Below are 12,254 nucleotides of genomic sequence, written 5' to 3'. Positions count from 1 at the left end.
AGCTGTTATCCCTGATGCACCTCCAGGGGCAACCACCTTTGTACACAATCACTGCAACTCCCTCCTTCTGGCACAATTCCATAATCTTCTACTCACTTCTTTCTCTTACATGGACCTCACAGCAATTTCCACCAGTGAACTTCCATGGTCACAACTGTTCCCTTTCCCCTGGCCCAACCAGCACCTAATCCATTCAAGCAATGTCTGATTCTTTTTTTCTGTGCCCAATCCATGCATGCATTTATGAATATATTTTCCATACCCAATTCTCTGGTGCTCCTGCACCCAAGTATGCCCTCCAGCCTCATTCATTTTTCCTCCCAAATGTTCCCACATCCAACTTTACCCTCCATGCACCATAGTTTTATATACCAAGTGCTTCTTTACCCATATATGAACTTCAGGCACAATCATTTTATATCTGAAGCACTTCTGCAATCACCCATACCATTTGGGCACAATAATTTTACCTCTCATGTGCCCATACACTCATCCATGCCTTCTGAGCACAAAAATCTAACTTCTCAAGTGCTTCTGCAGTCACGTACATCCTCCAGGAACAGTTTTTCTATCTTTTGAGTGATCTCCTCTCACATCTGCCCTGTGGGTGCACAGTTCACATGTTCCTTCTACAGTGCTCTCACCCTATCAACCACCAGCATACAGTGTTTCTCTTATTACATTAGCGATCTTTCCAGATTTGCTCCATATGGTTTGCTCCTCAGTAGCTGCCAGTCTAGCCACTGCTCCAGGTCAACCCACACAAGACTCACAGTGGGTCCAGAATCCCAGTCTCTGGACATAGCTACTGGACATCTGTTGTCATTTTCGCAGTGAGTAAAAGATGACTCCTCACCCCCCATCCCCCCCCCCCCCCCCCCACAAGGAAGGGGCCCATATTGTTACTCTTCACTCAGATGACTTCACCATCTCTTCCCTGGGGGAGAGATGCTATGTTGCTCCTACAAGACAGCAACCTATGAACCTGAAACATGCACATGTTTTGCAGGGGCCTGCTTCAGGCATAATCTGCCACAATAGGCACAAGCACCTGCAAGCAAACACCAATCCACACTCGTCTCACATTGGTAAATGTTCTGAATAACAAACACCACCACCACAACTACATGCCAGTTTATTGTACACATAGTCTCTGGAAGCCACGACAAGAGGTGCCAAGCTTGTTCCCAGCAATGTGTGCTGCCATGACCACAGCATTGTGATTGTGGGCTTTATTTTCCTATGCCGTATCACATACCTCCAGCAGCTCATGCCATATCCATGCACCATGACAGTATTAAGGCTGGTGCTCAATCACGGATTGGCAGTTTGATCTCAGCTATTGAACCAGTCATTCCTTCAAGTTCTCTGGGCCAGGTGCTGGTTGCATCCTGAGCCCATCAATCAGAACTCTCACTAATTAATGACTGTCAGAAAGTCACTGTGCACTATTTATCTTCTAATCTCTACTGAGCTAAGGGTAGTGACTTAACTTCTCAACTTCTTCACATGTGGGCTTTATGCTAGCAAGTACTAATTATGTTAGTGGTAAACTGTAACTGAGTTTGCACAGTTAGTCATCAATGAATACAGACTTAAACCTTTTTGTTACTCACTTCAGCCTTCAGACACTTAACAATTATTTGCTTTCTTTGTTTGGACTACAAGTACGAAACAGATTTTCATTTGTAAATAACTTACTCCAAGAAGAAGCTTCTGTTTATGTGCTAATTAATAAACTGGTTCTACATTTTTCACCTGGACAATGTTCTCATTGCACTCTACCAGTGCAGGACATACCAGTAAGGCCCTGGCATGTCTTAGGAAAAAATTGTCTTATGAAGGGAAATTTAGAATGTCTGTGCCTCTGAGAAGTTCCAGGTATTTATGTTACTAATTTTTATATAAGGTGAATGGAATAAATCAACAAGTCGACAGTGAAACCGGTCAAACAAAGTTTAGATAGCTACATTTGAAGAAATGCTATGCTGCTGCCATATCTGGTTTATAACTAAATATATTATATCAGAGGTTGAAAATATCAGTACAGTTGTACAGTTCTTTTATTTAGCACTCAACCGGTTTCAGGATCTTATACGCCCATCAACAGGTGATATAACTCCGTGCTGTGACCCTGAGTGCTGCAGCGGGCACGTAGAGAATGTGGTGTATTACCAGCTGGTAATACACCACATCCTGCACTTGTCCATCACAGTGCTTGGGGTTACAACATGAAGTTATAACACCTGATGATGGGTGTATAAGAGCCCGAAACCAATTCTGTTCTAAATAAAAGAACCTTACAACTGTAGCCATACTTTCAACCATATACTGCTCAGTTGTGGATGTTCCTCCAACAAGACTGTTTGTAAATACACATACACAAAAGTTTTGCTTCACCCTGGTTCCCAGAACTTCTGAAGATAGACATTGTCTGTGGATACAGTATCACAGACACAGTCCCTTTGATTGTTCAGAGATGTCACTAAATCCACCAAAAGGTGTAAACAACCAGGCATGAGCAGTGCCTATTAGACAGCTGATCAGTTCCAGTCATTCCACCAGGAAGCAGGTACACAGGTCATGTTGCCTGTAATTCAATCATGCCTAGACAGTCAATACTGCGATTTGATCACGTCCGCATTGTTACTTTGTGCCACGAAGGGCTCTCAACAAGCGAAGTTTCCAGGTGTCTTGGGTGAACTAAAGCAATGTTGTTCAGACATGGAAGAGAGACAGAGAGACATGAATTGTCAATGACATGCCTCACTCAGGCCACGCAAGGACTGCTACTGCAGTGGATGACGGGTACCTACAAATTATGACTTGGAGGAACGCTGACGGCAATGCCACCGTGTTGAATAATGCTTTTCGTGCAGCCACAGGATGTTATGTTACAGCTCAAACTGTGTGCAATAGGCTGCATGATGTTCATGGCAAGGTTCATCTTTGCAACCATTACACCATGCAGCATGGTACAGATAGGCCCAACAACATGCCAAATGGACCTCTCAAGATTGGCATCACGTTCTCTTCACCAATAAGTGTTGCATATGCCTTCAACCAGACAACTGTCAGAGACGTGTCTAGAGGCCACCCAGTCAGGCTGAATGCCTTAGACACACTGTCCAGTGTGTGCAGCAAGGTGGAGGTTCCCTGCTGTTTTGGGGTAGCATTATGTCAGGCCGATATACACTGCTGGTGGTCATGGAAGGCACTGTAATATCTGTACGATATGCAAAAGCCATCATCCAACTGATAGTGCAACTATATCGGCAGCATATTGGCGAGCCATTCATCTTCATGGATGACAATTCGCACCCCCATCATGCACATCTTGTGAATGACTTCCTTCAGGATAATGACATTGCTTGACTAGAGTGTCCAGCATGTTCTCCAGACACGAACCCTTTCGATAATGCCTGGGATAGACTTAAAAGGGCTGTTTATGGATGATGTGACCCACCAAATACTCTGAGGGATCCACACCAAATTGCCATTGAGTGGGACAATCTGGACCAACAGTGCCTTGATGAACTTGTGGTTAGTATGCCACGATGAATACAGGCATGCATCAATGCAAGAGGACATGTTACTGTGTATTTAAGGTACCGGTTTGTACAGAAATCTGTACCACCACCTCTGAAGCTCCTACTGTATGGTGGTACAATGTTCAATGTGTGGTTTTCATGAGCAATAAAAAGGACAGAAATGATGTTTATGTTGATCTCTATTCCAATTTTCTGTACAGGTTCTGGTACTCTCTGAACCAAGGTGATGCAAAACTTTTTTTCGTGTGTGTATATTATAGTAACGTTTATATGGAAGTCAATGATTAATCATACCTGTGGAGTAAGGAATGGTGCAATCTCCAGTATAGTTGTTAGATATATCCAACTGTGGTAGTTCTATGTCAGGGTTCACAACTAGTGGATCTGTTGTATTCCATATGAATACTAAATCATGAACTGTATGAGATACTGAAAAAATAAAATATGAAGACATTTTTATAACATCAGATGAATTTGTAGCTGCTCCTTTTATCATCCAAGATATCTCATTTATCAAGTTAAGAGAACAGTGATATGTTTAGGTGAAAAACTTACAGCTCTCAATCATCATTGAACAAACTTGTGTATCATGAGGATAAGATTCAAATTTCATTGCACATGACAACACCAATGTTAATCTGAAACATAAAAGTTTGATGCTACAAACTACACAGTTTGAAATATTGTATGAATCATTAATTTTGCCTTTGCCACTCATAACCATGCTAAATAAAGTTAGTTTTCTTCACCTCAGTGTTTCTTCATTCAGTATTATCCACTTAATGCTTGAAAATTAATTGGGACCTTTATATAGGAAACACCAGCATGAATTTCGCCTCACAAATGAAGTTTTATTACAAATACAGCAGGATGACATCTGTACACTTTATTACATAGTACATTTTTTTATGTCTGATCCACAGAAGCAATGAAACAAAATGTGTGACACTCTCCCCAATTACAGATGCAAATAATTAAGGAACTACTATAAACAGTGTGGAATATCAGAATTAGAATAAGTTTAGTAAGTATGACTGGAGTTGTAAGATGATGATGAGAAACTTTAATGAAACAAGTAGGCAGTGAAAATGTCTAAAACTATAGTCAGTATTGTGAAAACTAGTGTCAATATTTATGTCAAATACTAATGTTAAGTAAGGATGCAAAAAAATTCTGCTCTTACTACTCTATCCCTCATGTAGGCCTATTGTATATTCTTTTGGATGTATTGTATTGTTATTAAATAAAATAGCATAGTTTTCTATTTTAAATCTTAAATTGTTTAATTTCACTTTATGTTCTGAACCAAGTATCAATAATTTTTATTGCATTCTACATTTTCGTTTTATCAAGTTGTGTGTCTGGCTGAGAACATCCACGTGATGTCATATTGTATTTGGACGAATGAATGGAACATAAATAATGGATATACAGAATTTTTTTAAAATATTTGAAGTACTAGATCTGTACCACTATATTTTATAAAAGGAAAGACCTAAATACCATCACAGAGCTATATGACTCTTCTGTTATTTCATTCCTCACTTTTTTTTGAAAAACCCAGATGATACTTTCTGTATCAGACTGCTCAATTAACATCCAGAAGTAACTTTTTAGTAGCCTCAAAATTCTTCTTTAATACAGAGTATAAATGGAGAAAGTACTATCACCTTTCATTAATGAAACTCTGGAGGTATAAAAGGTAACAAAAATTAAGGTCTTAACTGGCTCTGTGAATTTGCTAAGGACTCTAAAACATTTTTAAGAAAATTCATCTGTTGTAATATTAGTGGACACTCACATCCTCCTACACCTCCAGCTGCCACTCTTTCACAATTAGAGAGTTGTCTGAAAATGGAAAGGAGACAGTATCACAGGAAAAAGATGAACTGAAATTATTTTAAAATCCATGAAGCAATTAGAGAGGCATCACAGGAAAAAGATGAACTGAAATTATTTTAAAATTCATGAAGTAATTAGAGAGGCTTTTTTCTTTTTAAGAATTTGTACAAATAATTTACCCTACATCTTTTCTGCAGGTACATTAATATTTTTGTGTCAGATAAGACTGACAGAAAATACAGTGGAATAATGACTGACAGCCTGTGTTTGCACCCACCTGTAATCTGGGATTTATAACTAAAAACAATAATTGGTTGTTTGTGAGACAACTATGACTGAATGATGGCAGTAAAGCATTCTGATCTGTTAGACTGGGTAGAAAAGGAAAAGTAATGCATAAAACAACCATAAGTAACATACAAAAATTACATTTAGAAAAAAATGTTGATAAAACATCAGTGGCAAAAATGTTATGAAACAAATACTATAATGAAAAATATGGTAACTTCTTAAATATTGCCCTATATAAAAAATGAATCCAGTTTCTTCTTACACCAGATGAGTGTAAATCAGAACATAAATGAGGAGAAAAGTTAATTAACATTTGCAATCAAAAGAATGTATGCCAAGAAGACATAGAGCTCTATATAATCATATGACTTCCTCCCTTTAAGAACTAATGCCAAATTTTAAATTTAAGTGGTGTGCACTAATCTCAATAAATTAGGGCTGCAAGAAAGAAGCAAAAAATTTTTGGAGTTTTATTGAAACATAAACTATAAGGTGAATAAAATTTAATCTTTCAATAACAATATGTATGGGACAGAGGAAGACAGACTGAAAAAATTGATTACAGGTGAAAAGTATTTGCTAAAAATACCTGAAGTAATCATTAATCAGCCAACTGCAAGGAAACAGTATTTGAGCAATAGTGCAACTAGGGTATGTGGTTTGAAAGCTAATGTGTATGTGCAGATGCATTTGACATCCTCAGGCAGACAACAAAAGCATCAGCTAAGGGACAATAATTTGAAGGATACCATAACTAATGTGATCATAGAGATCTTTGGGTCACAGTGAAGTATACATTGTTATGACTTTTATTCCTAAAGTAAGATTTATTCCCACTGAATAGCCCTGATTCCAACATTCTCTACAACCAAAAGATTGCATTTTTGCACTTCACTCACTGAAACAAGATGTATTTTGACTGTGGCATTTAAAATTTTACATGCCATTTTCATCTTCCAAAATTCAATTTACTGCATAAGGTCTAATAACACATACCCCTCAACCTTTTCTGGTTCTTACAAAAATAATGCTTAGTTTATGATATAATGTATTACCATTCATAAGTAACTCATATATCAGTTTTTTATCATTACACTAAGTCATTGATTTTATTCAATATATCTTATCAGAAAGAACAGCCTTCAGGAATGTGAAATAAGTCAATGTATGCATAAGCAGAAATACATAGCTGAAAAAAACTACATACCATAATCTGCTACAAAATATGTGTACCTGTACAAAAAATGCAATGAGTCAACATTTTACAATCATCAGGAAATCTGTGGCTTTCCCAGATAATGCAAAATCAGTAAGGAGACATGACATAGGATCATTTATGGAATTTTGCTTCCTTAGACTTATGCATTATTGTATCTGCACTTGCTACTAACATTAGAATGTCATACTGTACACACTATGGAGATGTAAAGAAATGAAAACAATTGCTTACAGAAGCTTTATCTCTCTAAGGTTTAAAATTAAGTACTTCATTCATGCACAAAAATCTGTCAAAGAAGCCAGAAAATATAGAGAAAAAATTGGGAATGTACCTACGTGTAACTGCAAGCAACTGAATTAGAAACACCCACCTAGCATCATGTAGCATTCCCTTTTGCCATGATCATATTGGTGATGTAATATGTCATGTAGCACCAAAGGTACTGAAAAGCCATTGCATGTGAACACTTAACTACTACCCATAAATTCAGATAATGTTTGGAGCTGGGTCCGAGGAACTACTCATTCATCTGTACTTCAGAACTGTGGATTCCCATCATTCCTTTTCCACTGATAGAAAAATTTAAACTAGAAATTTATATTAATACTACATTGTATGGGTGAAGTTTGAGGTAAGGTAGATAATGGAAACAAAATAAATACTGGAAGGCAGAAAGCATGTTTATCTCTCTGAGGCTCTTCAGTGCTGGTATTATGTATAACAATCCAGCTCATTTGATTTGTGAAGCAGCTATCACACTATTGTGTGTTAGAAGCTGCATTCACAAACAGTATTTAGTGTTGCAGGTAAATGTATGTTGTATATATGTTTTCTCTGTGTTCATTCGATCTTCTTGACTGCCTTGTGGTCATTATTGCAATACAAATAGGTGACATTTTATGGGATACACATTCATGAGCAATTGTTAGTTAGGTACACTGAAAAGGCAAAGAAATTGGTAAATGGTGTGACATGGACTCGACTAATGTCTGAAGTAGTGCTGGAGGGAATTGACACCATGAATCCTGCAGGGCTCCCCATAAATCCATAAAAGTCTGAGGAGGTGGAGATTTCTTCTGAACAGCATGTTGCAAGGCATCCCAGATATGCTTAATAATGTTCATTTCTAGGGAGTCTGGTGGCCAGCAGAAGTGTTTAAACTCAGAAAAGCGTTCCTGGTGCCAATCTGTAGCAATTCTGGATATGTGGAGTGTCATGTTATCCTGTTGGAATTGCCCAAGTCCATCGCATTGCACAATGGACATGAATGGGTGCAGCTGATCATACAGGATGCTTATGTATGTGTCACCTGTCAAAGTCATATCTAAATGTATCAGGAGTCCCATATCACGCCTACTGCGCAAGTCCCACTCCATTACAGAGCCTCCACCAGCTTGAACAGTCTCCTGCTGACATGCAGGGCCCATGGATTCATGAAGTTCCATACTCATACACACCCATCCACTTGATACAATTTGAAATGAGACTCTTACAAACAGACAACATGTTTCCAGTCATCAACAGTCCAATGCCAGTGTTGACAGTCCCAGTTGAGAACTTTATGTTGTGCAGTCATGAAGCATACACAAATGGGCCTTTGGCTCCAAAAGCCCATATCAATGATGTTTCATTGAATGGTTCACACGTTGACACTTGTTGATGGCCCAGCATGTAAATCTGCAGAAATTTGCGAAAGGGTTGCATGTGTGCCACATTGAATGATTCTCTTCAGTTGTCATTGGTCCCATTCTTGCAGGATCTTTTTCCGGGCACAGTGATGTCAGATATTTGAGATTTTACCAGAATCCTGGTACACTTGTGAAATGGTTGAACGGTAAAATTCCCATTTCATAGCTACCTCGGAGGTGCTGTGTCCCATCACAAGTGTGCCAACTATAACACCACGTTAAAACTCTCTTAAATATTGATAACCTGCCATTGCAGCAACAGTAACTGATCTAACAACTGTGCCAGACACTTGTTGTTATTTTCTGCCTGTTTGCATCTCTCTGTATTTGAATACACATGCCTGTACCAGTTTCTTTGGCACTTCAGTATAGTTACTTACATGTTCCATATTTTTCTAAAAAAAAAATGTATTACTACCACATTACATTATACTTACAGATTTACTTATTCCTATTCAAGAATTCATCTATGGTATAGAAGGAGTTATCAAAGAGATATGATTTCAGTTTATGTTTGAAACTATTACTGCTGTCTGTGTCACGCAATTGGTTTCCTCTGGTAATTTACTGAAAAGTTTTAAAGCATCATATTTTACCCCTTTCTGTGCCAAAGATAGGTTAGGTAGAGCATAGTGTAAGTCTTTCTTTCTTCTGGTATTATAATCTTGAGTGTCACTGTTGTTTTTAAAGCACTACCACACCATCGGCCCACATTGATGATTTAAGTATCTTCTTGCTTCCCACTGTTGAAGAGCCATTCAGGGATGGTGACTGCATCTTTCAACATGATCGAGCACCTGTTCATAATGCATGGTCTGTGGCGGAGTGGTTACACTACAATAACATCCCTGTAATGGACTGGCCTGCACAGAGTCCTGACCTGAATCCTGTAGAACACCTTTGGGATGTTTTGGAATGCCGACTTTGTGCCAGGCCTCACCCCTCCTCAGTGCAACACTCCATGAATAATGGGCTACCATTCCCCAAGAAACCTTCCGGAACCCGATTAAATGTATGCCTGAAAGAGTGGAAGCTGTCATCAAGGCTAAGGGTGGACCAACAACATATTGAATTCCAGCATTACAGATGGAGGGCGCCATGAACTTTTAAGTAATTTTTGGCCATGTGTTCAGATACTTTTGATCACATAGTGTACAATACTTACATTAACAAGTCTTTAATAAAAAAAAAATCTTGACTTCAGTCTTTGTTGTTTCATGCAAAGAATGGCATGAAAATTTCCATCCAGACAGTTCAATTAAAATAAATGTTACATTCAGCACAACTGTCCAATTTTGACCTTAGATCTATGTAAAGTAACCAGATGGATGTGGACTCCTTCTGACAATTAGTTTTAGGTATTTTGCATGTCCTGTGGATCATACTAATGACAACTTGCTGTGATTTATAATGTGGAACATGTTGGTATGCTTACAAATAAGATAAGTTAACATAATTTTGCATGAAGACAAACATTAAAATAATATCACAAATGAAGCTAGTAGCAACCTCATAAACATCCTTCACAATTTTGGCATGTTCCTGTTTGTCAATACAGCAACAAGGGTAACCACAATGACTGCATTGGTAACTGACCTAAAAAACCTTGGACAATAACAGTAAAATCAGGCATGGAAAAATTCCCTAAACTTCAAACCTACAAAAGACATTGATGAGAAACTTAAGTTTTCAAGAGAACTAGCAAACCAGAGTTGGAATGAAGTGTACCAAACCCATGTCAATAAAGAGAAACCAACGTCAATACAAAATTCTTTAAGTTGTCAACATAATTTGAATTTAACTTTAAAAATAAAGTTCCAAAGGTATCCACATCAGTAAAAATGTCTCACAAACACATATGAGTAATAGCAGATATTAGAAGGTTCTCCCAAACTCTCAAGTACCTCAACTATGTAAAAAAAGAGTTATTATGAACCAGGGTTCTTAAATTTCTAGCATAGGTACAAAATGACCTACAAGGGTGCTGACTGTCACAATAAATAATATAATAACAAAATAATACACAATACAGAGAATAAAAGCAAAGGAATCAGGGATGTCATTAAAAAGGAAACAGGGGGAGAGAAACAAAAGCATAATAGCATACTGTTAATAAAGGTGGAAGTAAAAGATCCATATGACCAAGCAAACTATGTATATCATACTTGTTCAACTACTGCAGAGAGATACAAAAAAAATCCCAAAACAAATATGACACCTGTGAATAACTATCTACAATGTACAATGATGATGTTATCAACCACAGAGCATGAACTGATTAAATCGTGCAAAACCTAAAAATTAAAAAGTCATTACGCTTAGATGAAGTACCAAGATGTGTGCCAAAACAATACATGCTGAGTAGACAGGCTCTCTTAATTATCATAATAAAATAGTGATTCACATCAGGGAATTTTGCATAATATTTAAAATAGGAAAGAGTTGTTCTTCTGCAAAAGAAATGCAATGCAGAAAATATATAAAACCACTGACCAATTTCATCTTTCCCAAAGTAATAGAATAATTTATGAAAGGTTAATGAGTTCCTTGAGTAAATTCAACCTTCTAAGTGAATCACAGTTTGGGTCCTGAAGTGGAAGAAGTACAGTTATAGCAGAATTCATGAAAGTGGTATCTCATAATCTTGGCAAGGATGAGTGTATCATAGGATTTTCTTCATATTTTTACAGTGAACAAATGCACAAAATATGAACTAAAGAGAAACAGCCACAAAAATAATTACTAAAAGTAGTAATTAATATCATCGCAAAGATCTGTTCCAAAAAAATGGGGGTTGTAATTGCACCACATGAGTACATTTATTAATCAGTTAAGTACATCAAAAATAACATTACTAATTGCTGCACAAACAGCTCTATCTGTGACTATTGAACAAGATATAGACTGAACTTATATCTACCAAGAAAGAATAAACATAAAAGTCAAAGTAGTATTTTCTATCAGGGAATAATATTATGCAGTAAATTACCCACAGAGATAAAAGAGATTATTAAAATGAATTTATTTAAAAAGAAAGTTAAAAATTTCAGTTAAGCTCTTCATCCTACAGACTGAAGGACTACTTAGATCGTTATGTGTAATGGTACAGTAGGAGAAAATGTAACACAAATAATAATAATAATAATGTAATTATCATTTCACATAACACTTTCACACTGTGTACTTGTTCCTGGAAAACCATAACCCCAAAGTGCTACATATAATACCAACACCTTATCCTCTCTCTGAGATCAACATCTCAGCCATTATAGAGGAATGCTAAACTCAGTTTATCAGGCTATCAAATGGGGAGTTGCAGTACACAAATTAGAAACCAAACATTGTCACTGTAGCCCTAATATCATATGACAGTGTGTGAAGTGCTACATTATGAAACAATATGTGTATTGTGTGTGTAGTGTGTCCTGTGACTAGTAGTGAGAAACAAATGAACTGCAGAGCACTACCCTTTTACATTATTAATCAACTTCTTTGAAAAACTAGGGTTAAACCAAATGATATAACACTCTGTTAAACAGTCTGACCTTGCTTGTATTTGGAAGAATGGAGGCTACAACTTCCATCTGATTTAGGTTGCATTATTTCCATAAATTACTTCAGGTGAATGCTAGGAAGGTTCCTACTATAAGGTGGCAGCCAACT

General features: G+C 37.3%; 1 protein-coding gene across 1 annotated transcript in view; it reads right to left on the bottom strand.

Annotated features, from left to right (window-relative positions):
• LOC126298578 (glycine receptor subunit alpha-2) overlaps positions 1–12,254 on the bottom strand; it is a 156,102-nt gene that overhangs the window by 29,053 nt on the left and 114,795 nt on the right. Inside the window, exons 4-5 of the mRNA XM_049989949.1 lie at positions 4,107–4,189; positions 3,846–3,980 (exon numbers count right to left, since the gene is read on the bottom strand). Of these exons, the coding sequence (XP_049845906.1) occupies positions 3,846–3,980; positions 4,107–4,189 (218 nt within the window). The remainder of the gene's footprint in view (positions 1–3,845; positions 3,981–4,106; positions 4,190–12,254) is intronic.

This window comes from Schistocerca gregaria, chromosome X, assembly GCF_023897955.1.
Source record: "Schistocerca gregaria isolate iqSchGreg1 chromosome X, iqSchGreg1.2, whole genome shotgun sequence".
Lineage (NCBI taxonomy): Eukaryota > Metazoa > Arthropoda > Insecta > Orthoptera > Acrididae > Schistocerca > Schistocerca gregaria.
This window is presented reverse-complemented; position numbering and strand designations above follow the sequence as displayed.